Source organism: Vulpes vulpes, chromosome 12 (assembly GCF_048418805.1).
Source record: "Vulpes vulpes isolate BD-2025 chromosome 12, VulVul3, whole genome shotgun sequence".
In the NCBI taxonomy this organism is placed as follows: Eukaryota; Metazoa; Chordata; class Mammalia; order Carnivora; family Canidae; genus Vulpes; species Vulpes vulpes.
Genome location: NC_132791.1, coordinates 39,948,882 through 39,972,141, shown reverse-complemented (window position 1 = coordinate 39,972,141; position 23,260 = coordinate 39,948,882). Strand labels below are relative to the sequence as shown.

The 23,260-nt window shown below is 35.5% G+C and overlaps 1 protein-coding gene across 18 annotated transcripts in view; it reads right to left on the bottom strand.

Annotated features, from left to right (window-relative positions):
- Nucleotides 1-23,260, bottom strand: part of NFIB (nuclear factor I B) — a 438,092-nt gene that overhangs the window by 36,717 nt on the left and 378,115 nt on the right. For all 18 annotated transcript variants that reach the window (XM_072728257.1, XM_072728256.1, XM_072728261.1 and 15 more), the window contains exons 7-8: nucleotides 5,224-5,358; nucleotides 807-991 (exon numbers count right to left, since the gene is read on the bottom strand). In XM_072728257.1, the coding sequence (XP_072584358.1) occupies nucleotides 807-991; nucleotides 5,224-5,358 (320 nt within the window). The remainder of the gene's footprint in view (nucleotides 1-806; nucleotides 992-5,223; nucleotides 5,359-23,260) is intronic.

Here is a 23,260-nt window from a genome sequence, read left to right as displayed (position 1 = left end):
TGATAAGGAGTGGACAGGAATCTTGAAGCTGAAACAGCAATGCCAAATACCAGACCTTAAGATCAGAACTACATTACAGATTCTGGATATTATAATTTGTGCCAGCTTTGGCACAAAGACTATCTATATGACAACGATTTTCCTCTTATATGAATCCCTATGAAGTGACCTCTCCATAGAAGAAGCCACATGTTAAAGGAGTGAGAAAGGTACATGAGTCACTATATTTACACAATAAAAGTCCCTAAAACCACTACACAATGTTTAAAAAGAGAGAGAGAAAGAAAGAAAAAAAGAAAGACACTTCTGGTAATGTCACTCATTATTAAATGTAGTCATGTCTGTGCAAAGAATAGTCAAGTAGTCATCAAACACTGAAAATGTTTACATTACCAAAGCTTATTTTAATACCTACTAGTTGGTCTAAAAATACAACTGTAAGTTCTTTTGTGTGTGTTTATTTTAGCGCATACCTTGCTCCTATGTTAAACCAGGTATTTCAGAGGTGTGAACTCCAGCTCAGAGCTTTTTTGTCAATGTACTTTCTGCATAGACTTTCTTTTCAATCAATAAAAATTCAAAAGCATCAAAACAGACACCCTCACAAATGCGCCCCTTTGGGGCAATACATTTCCTACCTGTCATTCATCTACCTTTAAATAAAAACTTATTGAGTCACCAAGAAACTTCCTGAAGATGGATTTCAAAAGCTTGAGGTTTTGCCAGACATACTGAGCTTCGTGTTCTAGAGTCAGACCTGTTCCATCTCCCTTAGGCTCTAATCTTATTTTCTCTCTCATTTTTACCTGGCTGGTTTGCGGACTGGATGGGTCATAAGAAGGTACATAGTTCTTCAGAGTATCCTGAGGATTCAGGTGGGGAGGATATCTGATTGTTGGATGAGAAAAGTAGCTCGACGGGGCTGGAGGAAGAATAGCTTGTGTTGGAAATGGCAGCGGTGAGGGTGGAGGTGGAGTTCGAGTCGAGATGACTGCACAGGACAGAAAAGGGGAGAATGACATCAGGTGTGGAGCCCACTGCTCCGTCCCGCCCCCTAGAGCCACATGAGGCTGTCACCCTGACAGCTCCTCACTGCTTCCCTGTGACCTGCCCCCATTTTCCCGCAGCACTCTATTGTCCACGCTGGCAGTGAGAACACACAGACCTAACCCCACTCTGGGGAATTAATGATCTGGTTTTCTAGATCCATGAATGCTGAGACAAAGGAAGTTTCTCTTTTATAGGTTAAGCCAATATTTCATAAAACATTTCTTTAAGCAGAGTTATTTCCCATCAGAATACAATCTTTGATCAGAAAGTCTTTGTGTCTTAAGTGCAGACCAACTTGCACATTAATTAAAGGGCAGGGACACCCACAGATGCTCTGCCGAAATTCAAAACAGAAGCATAGTCCAATTTTAAATAAATATTTTCCCTATACATCCTAGCGGGTGGTTGGTTAAAAGGGAAGCCAATAACTAGTAAACAATAATGTGCTGAATAATTACCTGATCTTTGTATAAATGCTCATGAACATTTGAACACAGCGCCTGGGAACTCTTTTTCCTAATGAAAATGTTCCTTTCAAAACCAAAAGAGCTCTATTCTGTAACTATTTTTCTTCTACTCTAACTTTTATTACATGTAGCTTAAAAGATGTTGTTAAGATAAGATCAAGAATAAAACCCACAGAAATGTGAATTTAAACTTTCATATAGGCATATTAACTTACCAATAAATCACAAAGGGAAATTATATATAAAACATATGCGATGTAGACAATGTTTAATTGTATTGTAATTTTTCAACATCAGTATGACCATAATTTATTGTTTAGTTTTTGAAATATAATTCTTAAGTTTGAAAAAGGGGAAAGAATATAATTGCACGATCATTATCTCTATAATGTTGAGGAAAATAACCACACTAAGTACAATTTAAGAGTACCAAAGAGTATATGTAGAAGTGAAGATTAAATGTCTATTTCCATTTAATATTTTGATCCAAATCATAGGAAATTACATATGATAAATGTTTAGTGTTTTATGAGACAACTTAGCAAACAATATGCAAAATAAATTCTTTCCATGACATATTAATGAAAATCATCTGGACTAACTTATCTCCAACTTCGTAATTATGTACATATATATATATAACATATATAACATATATATATATGCTTTTAAAGAGATATTATTTATCTTCTCCAAAGAAAGCTTTCTTCAGAAAATATGAGAAATTAAGAATGTATATCAGCAAAGAATCATAAATTCAATTTTATGGTCACAAGTTGCTTCCTGAATGTCCGGGCCACTCGGAATCCTCTGGATTGTTGTTACAATGCAGATTCCAAGGCCTAACCACAGACCTACTGGCTGAGACCCTCCAGGGGTAAGGCACCAGAAAGTACAATTTAAAGAAGTGCCTCATGTAATCTTTCCACACTGAAGTACACAAATCCTCCAACAAAGGGACGCATTTCAGAGAACAATTAAATATTTCTTTAAACGAAACTCCTTTTTGACATACTACTCTGTTGAAGAAGAACATACATCTGGAAGTATAATTTAAGGAAATGCAAACACCCAAGTTAAATCTTTTTTTACTTGGTGTTGAAGTGCACTTAATCTCAGCTCAATTTAACCATGGTCTTCACCTGCATCTGTGCACAAGCCCTTGACCATGGTCTTCACCCGCATCTGTGCACAAGCCCTTGAAAGATACATATGCAGTTCCATCTTGGGCCCCCTGGGCTTTGAGATCAAGGTGGCACCAGTAGTTTTGGAGACATCTTTGTTCAATGGAACTGACACATATCAAATCAGGCCTCAGGCTCTAGGCTCCCTTGTACTGTGCTCACAGAAGCTGTAGCTGGCCTGATATAAGCTAAGAAGAATGTAATATTTCAACTGAAAGTAAAAATGGCTACCTTGTATCAATAAAATTCATTCTAGTCATCAGAAAAAGGAGAAGCAAAATACAAGGCAGAAAACGTTACCCTTGTTCATGAAAGAACTCATACATGCATACATGTATGTATGTGTATTTCCTGCCTACATTATTGCAAAGCCTTCTTCATTGTCTTTCCCCTAGTCTCACTCCTTCCAAAACAGCCTTTATCGTCTTATATGAATGAATTTTGTAAAATAGCATATCAAGGATGTAACTTTGTTGCTAAAAATCTTTCCATGGCTCCCTACCACTTCCAGAATGAAAGCCCAACAACTTCACAGGTTTGTACAGTCCTCAAGTGCTGTAGGAAACCCTCCCTGGCTCACTTCTTGGGCTTTATATCTGGCCACTCTCTTTCCAGGCCACATTGAGATATTTGTGGATCCCTAGATATATGGCAGTTCCTTGTCACAGTGACCTCTCTGACACAAATACAGGCTGTTCACTTTGTCTGGAACAACCTTCCTCTTGGCTTCTTCTTCTTTCTTGTGGCAAATTCACTCTTTAAATTTTAAGAACACATCTCTTCCAGGCATCTAATCCTTTTCCAAGTGTCTGCTCCTGTTCAGATTTCATGCCTAGATGATGCGGTACTCTTGTCTCCATGGTGTCATATTAGCTCTTTACAGACAGAAACTGTCTCTCATGACCAAGGTGCCATGCCTACCATAGGCCCTAATACATTACATACTGAGTAAATATCTGGTGAAGAACCAAGGTGGAAGGCTTATCTAGGTTTCTCATGGTTTATTCTATAAAAGTGTACTATTTAATTTTTTCCAAATGTCAGAGATATGAATATTTTGTCATAATAAATTAATGATTTGACTGCTAAGTTAATTTTGCTAAAATAGTCAACATTACAGATCTGTGAAATAATTACAGATTTTTTTGACGTAACTTAGCAGTACAAACAATATAAATGTAAGAATTTTATAACACATTTGATTTATATATTATTTTCTTAATTAAATAATTTTCTTGGTAGTAGCAATAAGGGCCATGCATTTTTTTTTTTTTAGTATAACATACACTTAGAGACCAAAGCTAAGAATTTTTTTATAACTGAAGTTATATCCTTTGAATAAAGGTTTAAAAACCAGATTCAATTTGTTTGAAGAATAAGAAATGCCTACCTATTAATTTAAAGCAGTAAGAGTATCGGTACAAACATATTTATATACAAAACTTCTGGGGCGCCTGGGTGGCTCAGTGGTTGAGCGTCTGCCTTCAGCTCAGGTCATGGTCCAGTGGTCCTAGGATTGAGTCCCGGATCGTGCTCCCCACAGGGAGCCTGCTTCTCCCTCTGCCTATGTCTCTACCTCTCTCTCTGTCTCTCATGAATAAATAAATAAAATCATAAAAAAACAAAAAACAACTTTATCCACCAAAAATTCAGTATACTCCTTTCTAGGGCTCAAGAATAACAGGTAGAAAGTATAAAGTATTGCTTATTAATTATATCTCACTTTTAATTTTTTAAAAAGATTTTATCAATTTATTTATGAGAGACAGAGAGAGAGGCAGAGACACAGGTAGAGGGAGAAGCAGGCTCACTGCAAGGAGCCTGATGCAGGACTCGATCCCGGGATCCCAGGATCATGTCCTGAGCTGAAGGCAGATGCTCAACTGCTGAGCCACCCAGGCATCTCACTTTTAATTTTTGAAAGAGGATTTAGTTTAGTTGTTCTTTAAAGTATAAATGTGAAATACTGTATTCTTTTTCCTACATAAATTATTAGACATAGTATCAAGTGTACTAGCTCACAGATAAAACTTATTTGTGCACATAAAAAATTCCAAAGAACCTCTTTTATTTTTCTGATCAATTTCACTCCTAAATAAGTAATTAAATATTGATTTTTGCATAGAAAATAACATCTGTGGAAATAGTGCCTGTATATCTTAATGCCTCTGGAAATACTCCAAACTTAGCAACATATTTGAAATTCCATCTTTCTTTAGTCAAATAACATAGAATGAGGACCAATCCTGAAGCTATAGTTAAAGATAACCATGTATCCCACTTCTTCTAATTTCTCGTGATTGTAATATTTCCAATAATGGCAATTAAAAATACATTCATGAATGTTATTCAATTGAATGCTTTGGAAATCTTTTCTCATATTGATAAGAAAAAAATATTTGATTGGATCATGACCCTCCCTCTTTTGGTTGAGAAAATATGGCCACCCAGCTGTAATTATCCCTGAGAGTGAGCTCTGAAAACAAGAGATAAGCTTCTCCTCTATGCTTGAAACTCCTCACCGCTGTGTGCAACTCCAGGTATTCCGGGATGATGGTGCTGGGGGAAAGTGCTCAATCTTGGGGAAGAATCTTGTGGCGATGTAGAGCTGAACAGTGGCTTTTCAGGCTTCTTCATAGTAGTCGGAGAAGACATATCTGAAAAGGAAGATGGAAAAACCCAAACGTTATGACCTCCTTTAGCTATAAAGTTCATGTTAATATAAGAAGAGATCTCATTTTCTAACATTTCATTATTTCTGTACTTCGGCTCTCTACAAAATATGTATGGAGGGTCAAATGCCTAGTAATGTTGGAGATTTGAAATATCTGTCAGAAACAATCTCCACTGAAGTTAACCCAAGGCTTTATTAAAATTATCATCGGAATTATTTCTCCTACTAAATAAATCTTGAACTTTTGAAAAGCTAAGTATCATGTTTCCCTTGGCGCCTTGGTTCACATTAAGGTCTTTTTTACCTCAGCATTTCATTCTTAGATTTATACGATTCCAGGGTTTGTCTTTTGACCTGCTGACTACACTGTGGAAAAAAAACAGAAGAAAACCTGGTGCAAATGTGAAAAACAACCTTTGGGTATGCTGGTAAGTCTATCATTGATTTAACATCTTCTGTGGAAAACTCATTACTTGTTTAACAAAAAGTACATTCCTTAATTTGCTCATTCTGCAAATATTTATTGGCCTCCTCTATCTGCCAGGTAAAGGGAAGATGTTATGAAAAATACAAAGTAACTGCTGTAGGGATACTCACTGTCAGTGAAGAGGAGAATGGTAAGAAGAAAATGGCTGTCAACCGCTGAGAGGGAGGAAGTGTGTTGAGAGCTAAGGTGTTGTGTTTGCTGCCTCATCTCCAGCCTCACTGCACAAGGACGGTGACCACTTTAGCCTTCCCAGGTTAAGGAAGATGCCTCAGTGGCACCATGTTTAAAATGTGGATGAGGATGACACTCCCAGACAGAGGAAATGTTCGGAGGAAGGGAGGCAATAACATCAGCAAGTAGTACAAGTAGTGTATGGCATAGCTGGCAGGACCTACACAATAAGGGGCCATGGACTTTGTGTATAGATATCTGAATGCTTGCCTTGATGGGGAAGTGCTACTGATGAGCAAAATATGATCACACATTAACAGTTTAAAGCTATCCTTCCCGAAACTACATGGAGGATGGATTAGGCAAATGGAGACAGCAATCACAGGGACCCCTTAAGATGACAGATTTATTAAAATACTCCCTCCATAAATATTTACTGAAGGCTTAATTTATGCCAGACACTGCACCAGTTGCTGGAGACACAATGGTTAACTAGATTAGATTAAGTTTCAGCCTCTACAAAACTTAAAAACTAGGGAGGGAGGGCATACATACAAGTTAGAAGGTAATTATAAAACAGTGTGAAAATTGCTATGGTAGATAGCACTACCACAATTATTTTTTTTACCACAATTATTAATTCATAGCCAATCTTATTTCACCTTTATGCCATCTACACTCCCTCCTGTCTCACTTTGAAGCAAACTGCAGACAGCACATAATTTCACTTATAAAATGTTGCAATTTGTAGCTCTAAGAGAAGAAACTTTTTATTTTAAAAAACCTAAAACCTTAGCATATTAAATATATATACATGCATATACATACATAATGTTCATTTTTTAACTTTTTTTTTATGATAGTCACAGAGAAAGAGAGAGAGAGAGAGAGAGAGGCAGAGACATAGGCAAAGGGAGAAGCAGGCTCCATGCACCGGGAACCCGATGTGGGATTCGATCCCGGGTCTCCAGGATCGAGCCCTGGGCCAAAGGCAGGCGCTAAACCACTGCGCCACCCAGGAATCCCCTTTTTTTAACTTTTTTAACAAGAGAAAAAACCTCACAGTGCTATTTAAAAAAATTTTATGGTGCTATTAATGTAAGAAACTGGTGATCATTATGATCTGCCATTTGAAAAATCACATAAGCACTGGTAAAAGCATCCAATGAAATTAAATATGTATTTTCAGTACACTGGCACTTAAAGAATGGAATTGTAACTGTTAAAACAGTAGATATCACAGTGTACAAAAAATGACAGGTGTATTTGTAGCTATAATTTGTGATTAACTGGCTTTCTCACTAACCTATCAGAACTTCGATGCGTTGGTGAGCCATTCCCTTATATCTTTCCCAAAAAGAAAAAGAAAAGAAGAAAAGAAATTGCTAATGAAACCATGGCAATTAATGCTGCTACAAAAAGGAAAGAGGAAAAATGTTGAGACTATTTAAAAACATACAAAACAAAGTTCCTTTCGGCTAAGGTCCCTTAAATATGCCAAAAAAAAAAAATACTTAATTTCACTTAAAAGCTACATGATTTTAAAAGGTAATACTACAAATAGAAGTTTTGGCCTGCTAGAAGCTAATCACAGACATATATGTCTTCGGGAGAGGAAAGAACCTTTATTTCATCCCTCACTTTGCAGATAATGTAATAAGTTTCTATGCCAAATTTTTAATTTGAAATTAACTATTTGAAAAAGAAATCTATTGACACTCTCATGCTTTACCTGTGGTTAAATATAGATCTCAAATAAAATTAACCACTGTAATAAGTTTCTAAAGACTCCACATCTAGGGCCACCTGAGTGGCTCAGCTGGTTAAGCAACCTACTCATGGTTTGGGCTCAGGTCATGATCTCAGGGTCATAAGATCAAGTCCCTCACTGGGCTCCACACTCATCAGGGAGTCTGCTTAGAGATTCTCACCCTCTCCCCTCACTTGCACACTCTCACTCTCACTCTTTCTCTCAAATAAATAATCTTTGAAAAAAAAGAGAAGACTCCAGATGTAAGCAATAGAGCCTTTACTATACATTACTGAAAAATAATGAAATATGCCAGAGCTTGGGCAACAGAATGAATATTTTAGTTCTGTCATTTCTGGGGATGCTCAATCAAGGCTATTGCAAGTACTGTACTGTTTCCAAATTTTCATTAAATGTAGCTGAATTCACCTGAGTCATTTTCTGTAAAGAGCACATAAATCAAGGGCGTTTGTCAGAAGTTCAAGAAGATGGGTGATTACGTAATTTTTGGGAAATGAAGCCTTTGCATTTTCTTACTCAAAATAATACACTTGGCTTTCCTGGGTAATTATTACAAGTCGATTTATTGTTCAGGTTCTCTTTAGGTATGTACTGAATAATAATGGTACCTTCATGTTCAGAACACACAAAGGAATTACAGAGGCCAATGGGGCAAATTAAAATTCACTCTTCAAGTTGTAAAAGGGACCACAAATTGTCTTCTCCTCAAACAATCAAGTGAACTTATAAAAGTAAAAGTAAGAATGAGAAGGTCCACTGTTTATACTGACACTACTTCTTTTAAAAAGATAAAGAATGATAATATGGAAAGTGAGCTTAATCACCACTGTCTTCCCACTAGATGAAATTATCTTTGAACCCATTAATCAATAAAGATACACTGGTACCCTGCTTGTGCAACGCATATGCTAAGTGTTCGGGGGACACAAAATGACCCGCTACCCACCATGGCCACAGGAAAAAAACTCATTGCAATAGAGAAAGAATAAAAATAAAATCTCAATTATCTGGGAGAAGTAAGGGTAGAGTTTCTAGCTATTACATTTTAATCATAAATCAAACTTGTATTGTTTTGATTTTAATTTTATTTTGAATGTCTGCAGTCTAGTAGACCTCATGCCAAACTGAAAAATGATACTGCTTCTATTTTTAATGCATGTCTAGGCTACAAAAATAAAAAAAAATGTTTGAGGAATGAATATATAGGAGAGATGGTTTTAAGTGACCTTTCTCTGGAGAAAAACAAATGTCATGCTTTTCACAGTGTATTGTCCCTCAAGCCAGAAGAATAATACATAAAAAGATTGAGTTGAAAATAAATTGAATAATAATAAAGCTGAATAATATATAAATATATAAAAAGTTGAATAATAATACATACATAATAATGCATACGTTGAATAATACATGAAATAAAGAAGTTGGTGAGAGAAGCAAGATGATAAGAAAAGGATTATGTGGTGTTTCTTGTGGTGGGAAGGAGGCAGGAATTGCTGGTGGTCCATAAGAAGCAAAGGCCAATGAGGGCTTGCTGTCAGACAAAGACACCTAATTTGATTTGGAAAGTAACAATTTATAAATGAACTGATCTCAGGAGGAAAATGCTTTCCAAAAGTATATTTTTTGTTCTGTTTCTTGTAGCTTCTACTAAGCCCTTTTCACTAGTACCTGGTTAAATGAAAAACTGCCTGTCCAGTCTCCTTCCAAGGCTTCCTCCTCATAGTTCATTGCAAAACCAGTAGTTGAAATCATCTCCTTCCGACAATATCTTCCTCAATTTAAGATCTATGATGGTATCACATTTTTCCGTAAGTTTTTCCTTACCATTCCATTTTGCTTAAATTTTAGCTAAACTCATTTACTTATGGCCTCCTGGAGGAGGAAACCAGGAGGAATGTACTTTTAACTCTGTCTTTCTCCTCTGATGACATTCCCTTGGGCTAGAGAATGATGTTTTTCTCCCCTCTTATTCCAGCGATATAACATTATTTTATCCATTGAACTACCTTGATTTATTTTCTCTCCAAGCAACAACTCCAGGGACTGTGGAGGTATAGATTTCCTTGATGATCTTCTGTTTGTGTCTGATATTATCTGAAGGATTTATTATGATGATTATGATTATTATGATGATTATGATTATTATGATTATTTTGTACTTGTTTTATCCTTTGTGTGTGTGTGTGTGTGTGTGTGTGTGTATGCTTGACTTGAGGGTCAAAAGACATACAGAGGCTGGAAGAACATGCTCAGGGAGAGAATTTTTTTAAAAATCTAGCACTGACAGTAGAAGAGGTAGAGCAGATGCTGCATCTAGGCAGTTTATCCTAGAATCGCGTGCATGTGAAAGAAGCTGTATGGTGGACTGGTAACTAGTACATAAGTAAGTAAAATAACCAGTCCATATATCGTAAAATGCATGGTTGCATGAGCAGATCTCATCAAATGAGAAGTAACTGTATGTAAGGCAAAAAGAGAAAAAAAAAATTAGTCACTCAGTTTCTAATAAGTGTGAGAAGCTAGGACAAGGCCTCAAGTTCAAGATGTTAAATAACCACCTGCTCCCTGACTTGGCAATTCTTATAGTTCAGCAGAAAGGACAGATACTACAAATACAAATACAAAAATTCACTAGGGATCCCTGGGTGGCGCAGCAGTTTGGCGCCTGCCTTTGGCCCAGGGCGCGATCCTGGAGACCCGGGATCGAATCCCACGTCGGGCTCCCGGTGCATGGAGCCTGTTTCTCCCTCTGCCTGTGTCTCTGCCTCTCTCTCTCTCTCTATGACTATCATAAATAAATTAAAAAATTAAAAAAAAAACAAAAAAACAAAAATTCACTAATTGCAACTGTGATATCAGATTATACAGAAGCTTCTACTTAATGACAGAAATCAACAAAGCTAATTTTAAAAAAAGGAAGATTCACATTGATGGTGATATTCTTCAGTATCTATACCCATGTTTGGATTTATAATTGGACAATTAGCTATGGCTTTAGCAACCAATTGTGAAGTCAAATACATCATAAAAGATTACTAGGTAGGAAAAAGTTCCACCCATATAAGTTGGTTCATTTAGATTTAAACATAGCTTTAAATAAGTATTTTGCAAATCAAGTCATCCCATGATTTTTACTAGCCAAAGTATAATTTTTTTTGGCACTGGGACATACATACATCCTAAGCCCTGATGTGTCATTCATTTCACAGCATCACTTCAAAGAGATAAAGGCTTAAGCAAATAAAGAGTTAGATCAACTCATCTCCCAACAAGGTAATTTCATCTACAAAGGAAGAGTGTTGCTGTGAAACACAGCGTATGCACTCGACTCATCAGCAGCTTGCACAAATGGCGCTCCAGATGTATATCTGTTCAAGTCAGCCCAAGGCAACAATTTTGATCAATTCTAATGTGATAAAATGCTGCAGGGAAAGTGTGCAGAAACGTGTTTACGTCAGCCCTTAATTAAACTGTTGTTCACTTCCAAAGAACCTTAGGAAACACTAATGAGACATGAGTTTTGGCAATTTCTTCATCAAAGCAAAGACCCCTTCCTCAGTCTGTAGCAGCCTGTCATCCAAGTTGCTCCCGGGATAAATGTCACATGGCACTCCAATCAGTTAGCCACCTGTTAGTAGAACTTCACTGAAGTCAACTAGTGATCTAGGGCAAGCTCAAACAGCCACCTTAACACCTGTCTGTCTGGGACACCTGCTCCTTTTTTACATATAGTAGAGCAATATGTTAACTTTTCCAATATGCTTGGATAGATTAAGTTTACAAATTGAATTTCTATCACCTACATAAAAAACACATCATTTTCTTAAAAAAAAAATCTATTCTTCTTCCCTATAATGACCCTTACAGTTTACAACTATTTCAAATCAATTATGTAAGAGCAAAGAAGTGTTCTAGATGCTATTAATTTCAGCATGATATAACATTAAAATATATTAACTGTGTCATTCCTATAATTTGGAAAAACATAGTTCTATCTAGTTAACAAAGAAACAGTCTCAAAATATTTTAACAGTGCAATCCTTTTCCATATTCCTAAGTTGTCTTTCTTATTTATGCACCATGCTTGGAAACAAGTCCAAATGAACCCTCTAGGTTCAAGTCATCATTTGCTGGCTTCTCTTGGTTTCCAGTATTTAAGTTAAGGTATGTTTTATTATGAATTGCTTAAGGAGCTACCATCATTGTTAAAAATGCCTTCTTTATTTTTTATATTATCAAGCTGCTGAACAGATGTTACAGGATTTTTTTTTTAAAGATTGTATTTATTTGAGAGAGAGCGAGCATGAGCAGGGAGGAGGGGCAGAGGGAGAAGCTCACTCTTCACTGAGCAGGGAGCCCAATGTGGGGTTCCATCCCAGAACCATGGGATCATAACCTGAGCTGAAGGCATATGCTTAACACCATCTGAGCTGCCCGTTTTTTGTTTTTTTTTTTTTCAGAAGAAAACTCAAGGTGCAATGAAAACCGCAATAGGGAGGCCTCTGTTACCCCTGACCCTTTGGGATGAGTGTGACAGAGACCAAACAAGGAAAGTGCATAAGTGGAACAACTTGGTTTTGATAGTTCCGTGACTCAGATTTGACAAGATTATGTTATACTGACAACTCTTGCCAAGGCAATACCTCTCATAGCTTTCTAGGCTTCCTTATTTTTTTTTGACTTTCATGTATTTTTTTTCCCTAGTTTTAGAAATTTACAAAAACCCTGGACATAGGAAATCTCAGAGCGGGAGACCACATTCACGGTGGGATAAGGCAAGGGTGGTCAACACATCCCTCACTCTGCTGAACCTCTGTCAAGCAACACAAAACACGGAGAGTGGAAAATGAACTTCAGCTCAACGGGAATCTCTGCTGTCCATTAATGTACCGCGGTGGCAGCTGGAAGACAACGTGAGAAACAACAATCTGCATAAAATAATAATGTTGGTTTGTAATAAATGAGAGGCCACCACATCTAGGGTGTGGGACGAGTTCAGGAGCTAGAAATCTGATACTTTTATGTCAGGCCATAAATCCAGAGTCAGTCCTGAAAGAAGGAAACAGCTTGGGCTCGGTGCCCAGAAGACAAAGAGAAGGCAAGGAACACAACTCTGCCAACTGAGTGCTCACAGAAACCAAGGATTCTCTTCCTCTGTTCTGGCCTGGGGGTAAATCAGGAGTAGGAGAAGGAAGTTTAAAGGTTATTTATAACCATATAAACGTTATGTAAAATACTGCAATTATCAAGCCTAGGACATTCCAGCCCTAAGCTCTGATGTATTTATTTCAATTGTTTTCCTGTGGGGAACCAAGGGGATCTGTGCCTTACCAAGTTCTACCCATAGATAAAGGAGTGATGGCTGGGAAGTGCCCTGAGGGAGTGTGTCCTGCTGCAGAGCCTGTTGGCTATACCTTTGCCATGAAAGACACAACCACTGAGGTAGGTACTGTGTCTCTATTTCCCTCTTCTGCCCACCCCACCCCCCAAGAAAAAATGGAGCTAACGTGGCTCACAGGAGAACGTGATGCGATGCACAATGGTTTCAATTAAATATAAATGATGAAAAAGAGGTGTATGGGTAAAGTAAAAAAGCCATGGAGACATTGTTCTTTAAAAATATTCATAGGACATGTTTAAAAATTGCTTACGGGGTGGTGTCTGAGTGTCTCATTCGGTTAAGTGACTTATTCTTGAGCTCAGCTCAGGTCATGATCTCAGGGTCATGAGTTCAAGTCCTGCACTGGGCTGCATTACTTAAAAATAGATAGATGGATAGATAGATAGATAGATAGATAGATGAATAAATAAATAAATATATAAATATTGCTTCTAGAGCCATGTGCTACGTTTAAATGCTATGGATACGACAGTGGAATTAAACCACTCAGGCACCACTAGCGAGAACGTAAATTCATAAGACCTTCCTAGATTCTATACCAATATCTTTCAAAAGCCTTAGAAATGTACAATATTTAACTCAGTAATTCTACAGTAACCGTATATTTATTCCTTTAACAAAATTTCATCAACTATCTACTTGGTGACATGGTGCCAGGGACTATGCTATGTTTGGAAACAGTAACTAGAACTATACAAGAACACAATAATCAGATTTAAGCACAAAGATCTCTATACGGTGATGATCACTGTGTCTTTATAATATAAAGACTTGCAAACTACTTACACGTCAATAAACAAAGTAGACATTTAAAAATGTGGAGGATCCCTGTGTGGCTCAGTGGTTTAGCACCTGCCTTAGGCCTAAGGTGTGATCCTGGAGACCCGGGATCGAGTCCCACATAGGGCTCCCTGCATGGAGCCTGCTTCTCCGTCTGCCTGTGTCTCTGCCTCTCTCTCTCTCTGTGTCTCTCATGAATAAATAAATAAAATCTTTAAAAAAAATTCGTAGTATGCCTATACTACTAGGGGTGGCATATTATGCAGTCATCATAAAGTAGAAATTGAATGACATGGTAAAATATAGTTATATTATAAAAATCTATGTGATAGGATTATAGGTGAGTTTTATTTTCTTTTTATACTTGACAGTTGTTTTTTCTAAAACACCCACAAGTGATTTTTATTATAATAAAAAAATAAAGGTAAAAAATATATTTTTGGGGAAAAATACTGCCTGTGACTCCACAGAGCATTACAAATGGGTAGACAATATTGGATCTTGTTATGTTACTAGTTATTTCCCTTCTTTTTAAAAAAGATTTTTATTTGTATATTTGAGAGAGAGAAGGAGCACGAGTGGGGATGGAGCAGAAGGAGAGGGAGAAGCAAAATCCTCATTGAGCAGGGAGCCTGACTTGGGGCTTGATCCCAGGATCAAGACCTGGGTCAAAGGGAGATGCTCAACTGACTGAGCCACCCAGGCACCTCTAGTTATTTCCTTTTTAAAGTAAGGAAATAACTCATTGGTCGTCTAAGGTATTGGATGTTGCAAAAATATACAACGAAATGCTTACCTTTAACATTTACAGTTTAGTTGGCTAAAGGCAAAACAATGTATTTTTGAGAATACAAGTGAAGAAAAGAGAATATCTGAATATCTGTTTCTAAAGACTCTTCTAGATGTAAAATTTTATGATTGTGTGGCAAATGTGAATAAGCCTTTCCCACACACTCCAAGTTAACAAAAAGCTCTGAATGTTATGACAAGACATATGGACTTAATCCCACTACAGTAGTTTCATGATGATGCCAGATGATTCAAAAAAATAATTAGCTGCCATGTTAAGAAAGTATCTCCATATATATATATATATATTTACATTTATCACACTCGAAAATAACTCTGGAAAACGGCAAGCTACGTTAAGAAGAGATAAGATAGCATCTTCAATTAAATTTTTCAATCTTTTTAAATGAAATCAGTTCTTTTTTTAAAGGAGAAAATATGGTAGCCTTCATGTTAAATAAATGAAAATTCTTACTTTAATCACTGAGTTATTTAATCTTAACTACACTTGTGCATATTACTGTATTCTCCAGCAATTTAAAACATTTGTGATAGTTTAAGCCTCTCTCTATTGTATATTTCAATCCAAATACGGTAAGCTGCATGCTACTACAAGTCTCCATTTATCACATCTCTATTAAAAAAAAGTCTCCAGGCTACACCTACACCCAATACAAAGTTAAAGCTTAAACCCCTTTGAAGCTCACAAACACCTTCCTGAGACATTAAAAAAAGAAAAAGAAAAAAAAAAACCCTTTAAATAAAGAAGAACAGTGCTAAAAGAATAAATAATGAAAAATGAAAACTGCTTTTTAAAAATACTTCAAAATGCTTTTGTCCATTAGGCAATTTCATTTTAACAGACAGACAATGACAAAGTGTCTTGAGTAATGTCAGAAAACCTCATTTGAAAGGAGAAAAACACCACACAATTATGCAGGATTTGGAGTATATTTTAGTCCCTTATTAAGTATTGGCATAGGTAAATAGCTGCTATTCACCATGCCTCTGGGGAAAACCTCTTGGCTATAGAGGCTTATTAGTGTTAAGCATCTGAGAGCCATGGACTATAAAATAAAATCAATACCGTAACCTTAACTGTAAAAGTCAGAAAGATACTGGAAGAGTTCTAATTTAACAAGATTACAGATGAGATTTCAGAGGAGAACATTTGGGGAAAAGCCATGCATTTAGAAACATTTATGCTACAAGACATCTCAAGGTTTCTGTTGTTACTAATGCTGTTATTATCCTTGCTGGTAATGGTTAGGGTTGATTTAACTGATGTGTTACTTTAGTGGATTTACAGGAAAGTCCTAGAAATGATCTGGAACTTATTTCAAATAAAATCATTAAATTGAGGTAGTAAACTAATTGCTTAGGAACAATTATGATTTGATGTGGTTTAGTGTGGTAGAGAAAAAAAATCATGAAAATGTTAAGGTCGTTAGTTCAGCAGCTCAATGCAAATATGATTACTCTGCACAATATTCTATTTCTCTTAATGGAAAAGTAGTCAAAACCAGTATAAATTGTAGTGTTTAAGTTCAACCTAAATCTATATTTTTCCTCTAACAAATGTAAAGAAGAAAAAAAGAACATTCTGTCAATGAAATTACTATGATGGCATATTTATTATCCTAATGGTTTTAGAAATCACGTGAAATTGATCAGTAACAAAACCTCTATTTAGTAATGGACCAATTACATTTGTGAGATAATGTCAATGAAACAGAATATTGTCACAGGATAATGGTCTCCTATTGCTACATCCCTAGTCATTTAGAGAAAATAAATGTTGCCGTCTGGCTGAGTCATTTATTTTCAAAGTAGGAGACACTGATCCCATAACAAGGTTCTGTTATAATAACTCAATCTCTATCAATCATTTGTTGTACCAGGATGGCGCAGGACAGGACATGTATTTGTAAGAGCTGCACATTCCTCAGCTATAAGGCAAAACATATGGTGCCTCCAAGCATATAAACAGCCCAATTATTGCTTTATTCAAGAAGAGTATTTAAAATAAACACTTTTTAAAAAATTTAGGAATCGGAAAACTTTCTAAATTTTCAAAATGATCCATGTTAACGAAAGCTTAAAGACTCAAGTACTGAAGATCTAAAAATTATTTTATTCCAATTAATTCAAAATCTAGAATGTTGGACACGAAGGGACCTTAGTATTCAATTCTATTATTTTACAGATGAGAAAACTCAACATTTACTGAAATTAAGTGATTTGTCTAAGGCCACACTAGTACTTGGGAGTTTCCTGATCACTATTATGGAAAAATAATTAAGTGATTTGTCTAAGTCCACACTAGTACTTGGGAGTTTCCTGATCACTATTATAGTGCTCTAAGCATGAGGCAAAAAATTGAAACAGAACTAATATATGTACATGTATGTGTGTGTGTACACGTATGATAGTCTAGACTTTAGGATTATTTATTTATTTATTTATTTATTTATTTATTTATTTATTTTTATACTTTTTTATTCTTATTTTTAAAGATTTTATTTATTTATTCATGTGAGACTCACACACACACACACACACACACAGAAAGAGAGAGAGAGAGAGAGAGAGAGAGAGAGAGAGAGGCAGAGACACAGGCAGAGGGAGAAGCAGGCTCCATGCAGGGAACCCGATGTGGGACTGGATCCCAGGTCTCCAGGATCACGCCCTGGGCTGAAGGTGGCGCTAAACCGCTGAGCCAACAGGGCTGCCCTACTTTTTTTTTTTAAGTACACATAATCTCTAGTCCCAGCATGGGGATTGAACTCATGACTCCAGATCAACAGTCATGTGCTTTATCAACTGAGCCAGCCAGACACCCCAAGGCTTTAGGATTATTTATTAACAACACCTTAGTATTAAATGGAAATGAGATTCTTCACATGAGTCCAGTCCAAGGATTGCACTCATGAATCCCTGGAGTCCATGAACCCTTCTAATATTATGTGCATTTACCTGTATTTAAGTTTCATTTGTGAGAGAAAAAAAAACATAATAGAGGTTTTGTAACTAGTTTGCAACACATCCCAAAAACTTGTTTGGAAGGCAGTGTGTGGAGTAGGGCTCTACAGCTAAATGAACAAGGGTGCCCATTCTACCTCTGCTACTTATCATCTCTGTGATTTATGTCAAATTTCTTAATCACTGTAATGATTAGTTTAATGAACTGTAAAATGGCTTCACTTTTAATAGGGTGAAAAGCAAAATATATATAAAGTCTTCGCCCAGCCCTCAAGGGTAGTAAGTGCTCAATAAACGGCAGCCACAAATGGCAGGGGAATCTGGTTTTCTTCATTTATATGTATTTATTGAACAAAAATTTTAAGTTTCTGTAGTTCCTTCAACAAATAAATAACACAGAAAAAGGAGTTAGTATAAAAATAGTTAATAAAGAGGAGCATCTGAGTGGCTCAATGGTTGAGCGTCTGCCTTTAGCTCAGGTCATGATCCCAGGGTCCTGGGATTGAGTCCCACATCAGGTTCCCCGTGGGGAGCCTGCTTCTCCTTCTGCCTATATCTCTGCCTCTTTATGTGTGTCTCTCATGAATAAATAAATAAATAAATAAATAAATAAATAAATAAATAAACAAACATAAATAAATAAAATATTTTTAAAAATAGTTAATGTAAGTATTATAGGTTAAAAAAGGCTGAAAATACAAATATGGTAAATGGACAATTTTGGATCCTCATTTAAATAAAACTACCTATAACATATTCTGAGGAATTTGGACATGAAGTATATATTAGGTAGTATTAAGGAATTACTGTTATATTTATTACATTGATAATAGTATTGGAATTGTGTTAAAAATAAGAGTCACTATCTATTAGAAATACTTAGAGGTATTTATAATAAGTAAAATGACATAATGTCTGGTATATACTTTGAAGAAAACTCCAAAAAACTGAGAGATAGTAAATGCAATAAGATTGGCAAAATGTTGATAACAGTTTAAAGCTGGGCACATGGAAGTTCACTTTACAATGCTCTCTGCTTTCACATTTTCCATTACAAAAAAGCTTTTAAAACAGTATGCTTAAACATTCAATCCAAAGCTCTTCTCCACAGTTCTCTACCACAAGCACTCATAGTTTCAATTTTTTTTAGTTCAAAAACGTTTAATCATGATACTAATATTAAGAGTTGTTTTTTAAAAGCATATATATATTTTACTGTCTCAAAATTTTGTTTTGACAATTCCTCCAGAACCCCGAAAGCTCATAAATTACTCTCCCATTTTAGTTCCACAAGCTCTAACAGTCTCATGAAACTCCACAGGAAAACTGTCCATCTGCCAAGCCATGTTAAGCAGTATTCAAATTTTCCTATTTCTATGTTTCTCCCTATATTTAGGTAAGTTACATATTTAGTAAGGTAAGTTACATATTTATTCTCTAGATGGGTTGCAGGGTAACAGGGAAAAACGTTAGCCTTTAAAAAAGAAGACCTCAGCTCTGCTATTCATTATCTGGACACTCTGGACAAGACAGCCCCTCACTGATCCTTAGATTGTTTAGCTGTATAAAATTAAGGAGCTGGAACCACATCTTGCTAAAGGTTCTAATAATCTGTTCCATCTCTGAAAAATCAATCTCTTACTATATACAATATTTGTAATAGAGTAACTCAAAAGAAACTGGCTTTCTAAACTACTTCAAAATAAACATGACATTAACGTGGAAAAGAATTTGAAATAAAATATTTTACCACTCCAAGAAACTTTGCATGGCACGCTATTATACTGAAGTACACTGTCTCCCATGGGTTTTCCACTTTCCTATTTTAGGCTGTGTTCTATCAATCTAGAGACGCAGCATTAAATAACAAGCTGTTATTTTTTTCAAACTAATTATCCATTGTGGTTTTTCTGCAAAATGCTACACTTTCAAATCGTTAAGTCTCCAGAGCAGAGAAATATGAATATAGCTTTCCCCTACTAAGTAGTATTGGTCCTTCTAACATGTACCCAGCTTTGCCCCATCCAAAATGCTCTTCCTGGTTAAAACACGTGAAAGGAGCACAAGCTTCTGTTAATTAGTAGGCAGTGTGAGGGATTCTGACAAAAGTTTTCACCAATAATTTATTGTTTTCCTTTCTGTTTGAAAGATGCTTATGTTGGGATTTTTCAACTACAGCAGTGTAGCTAGAGAAAATGAAATACTCCATAACAAAGGCATCCCTGGGGTTTGCTCTCTAATGGCATCATGATACATAGAGAGGGTCATGGAAAGTTTGGCAGAACTATATACATTGTTCACTTTTGATAGTTTCAATAATAAGCTAAACAAACAACATAAAACCCAAATTTAAAAATTGTGCTTGAACATTAAATCCAAACCATTTCTTCACATTTATTCATCAAAAGCACTTGTATCTCTGATTTTGTCTGGCTCAAAATTTGATATTTGAACATCTGACATTTAATCCCTGTGATACAAATCATAAGAATGTAAGGAATTGTTGGTGTTCTCTCTGGTTCCCAAAGGGAGCTTAAAAATTCTTCCAGGAAGATTACTAAGCATTTGCCTTGCCATTTTCTAGGACTTCATTTAATGTTAATGACTCCCAGACAGTAGTTATTCAACTATTTGTAAAAGGCTCCCATATTTCTACAGACATCTTCAGATTATATCATTTGTTGGATTGTAGTTTGGGCTAGAGTACCATTTTCCAAATTGGAACCTAGGGATTTTCCTTCCTATAGATTCTAGAATGGAAAAAAGAAATATCTTAAAGTCAAAAACTTAAACACAGTCAATATCCACTCATGGATAGTCATGTTGATAGCACCCAGCAGTTATATTAAACATTATACAAATTCAATCATGAGTTTTAAAAGTTTATATTTTTGTTAAAATAGAATTTTCCAAACCCAGTTGAATGCTCTTGTATCCGGTGTGTCTATTAACATCCCTTAAGCTCACACTAAGAAATGCTGGTCTCTGATTCTGGTTCTATCACTGTATTTCCTGTGCCCGGTTGAATTCATGATGCTAGGCTGGTATTATTATTGTCCAGCCCACGTTCCCTGGAGAATTTTGGTTTAATTCATTAGATATTTAATACTATATCCTCATAGAACTGTATGAAGTACAAACTGACATTTAGCACAACATTTAAAACTAGATTACTAATGAGAATGTTTGAAAAATTATTAGAAAGAAATCTCTAGGGCTCAGAAATCTATTAAAATTTCAAAAGACTAACTCAAAGAGTTATTTATGTGACAGAACTGTAAATTTTTTTTAAAAAATTAGTGTTATTTCCTAGTACTCATAGCAACCAGAATATGATGCCTAAATATTGCCTATTTGAGAGTCCAGTATGCATTTTTAAACTACCCTTAAAATTGTAATTACATACCAATACACCACTAAGTAGTGCTAGTTTGTACTCAAGTACCAATGCATTGATTTTTGCAAAAAGATTTACTTCTCATACTGCTTAAAAGTAAGCTAGTTCTTAGGCATGGAGAGAGTCCCCTCCTAGTCCAGTTTACATGATTTATTCTCTGTGAATAACCTTTCTTCATAAATAGTAAAAAATTCTTTTTCTGCTCAGCAGGTCAGGAGCTGGAAATTTAATTTATTCATATTTATGTGCCCAATACCTAGAAAACTTCCTGGCAAATAATAGGCATCTGATAAATTTTAACTGAATCCAATTATCTCAAATCCAAAATGTGTAGTAATTAATAAAATTTTACTGCATACAAAATCTTTTAGAATTTACATTTTATAAAACTAAGATTATAAGTTGCTTAAATACTCATCAGACTGAGAAGCTGTTAAATTTTCCATTTAGAAAGCCCAGCTGTATATTATAAATATATTTACTGTATCATAAATGTCTATTAAATAGTGTTTCAGGAGCCTTAGATGCAGGCCTAGATGAATCAGCAGTATTAGAATGGCAGTGGCAGAGTGATATTGATAAATCATTGTTTTGAAGGTCCAAGCACACCATTTGTCAGTCTGTTAAATTCCTAGGCATTAACATACAAAATTTAGTCCCACAAAAGTAACTGGAATTAGAAGAAAAAAACAAGACCTATCGCTTCTTTTTCCTATTTTTTCAGAAGTTACAAAGAAGCAATCTAACGATTTCAAGTACATCAACTGGGAATTGAGTTTCTGAATTGCCTCAGGTCACTTAAGGTACACAAGATCTCAGATGGCATTTTTTCTGTGGTACTAGAATAAAGGCAGTTGTCAGCATGCACATTAATAAGATCATCTGGTTCTATTTTTAAAAGTTTTTAAAAGATTTTATTTATTCACTCATGAGAGACACAGAGAGAGAGGCAGAGACACAGGCAGAGGGAGAAGCAGGCTCCCATGGGGACCCAGATACGACCTGAGCCAAAGGCAGACACTCAACCTCTGAACCACCCAGGCGTCCCTCATCTAGTTCTATTAATGTAACCATTAAAATTGAAAATTATGGATTTATCCAAAAAAATCCAAGTTTTCAATAGAAGTAGAAAAAGTCACAACTGGGAAATTCCTAGAAAAGATTAAGGAGGAAAAAATATTCTAGAATCTAGGAAAGGAATATAATAGTGGCTGTGTAGCCCTTTGTTAGTGGCCAGTTTTCTTCCATTTTTGATGTGTAAAACAACACAAATGAAAATATGAGTATTACATAATGTAGATGATGGTAAATTTGATTTCCTTCACTATACATCAAGAGAAATGTAGGCAAATTATAATAGATTCATACCAAATGTTTAATGCTATTACATAATGCTCAGTCTTAAAATGTTCATGTTTCTATTTTGCAGAATTAAAAATTGTAATTCTTTTATGACTGGGACATTGTAACTTTTATGTGTTATGAAAAAAAATCAAACCCTCAAACATATAAATATAACTAATTATGTTTATGTTTATTTTACCCTAAAATAAAAATACTTTTTCCATTAAATTATTAAAAGGTACATAAATATTTGTCACTATATGAACCTAGATTTTACATTAAAAATTTGCCTAATGTCTTTTTAAAATAATGTGAGTACACTAATTTGGCTATCTTACATTCTTTTTTTTTTTTTTTTTTGGCATACTTGGAAAAACTCTCAATGATTTAGATTGGTGTTTCAGATTATAAGGGAAAGTAGAATGTCACATATTGTCCATAATTTTGTTCCCTTTGATTCTTCTATTTCAAAAATCAATATTGCTAAGGGCTATGGCAAGAGTAGATTTTAATGCAAAGTTAACACTAACAGCATACCCAGGAAATAATTAATGGTAAATTTCAAACATTTCTGCCAATTATAAACACAAGCATACTTTAATCAACCAATAAGTAGTTATTGATTAGCAATTAGTGCAGGGCTTTGTGGGAGAAACAAGCATAAGACATGTACTAAAGCCATTACAAATATTGAGTGGTACTCAATATGTCCCTTAGAATAGCATCTTCAGGACAGGGAAGTGTGTCTGGAGAACATTTAAAG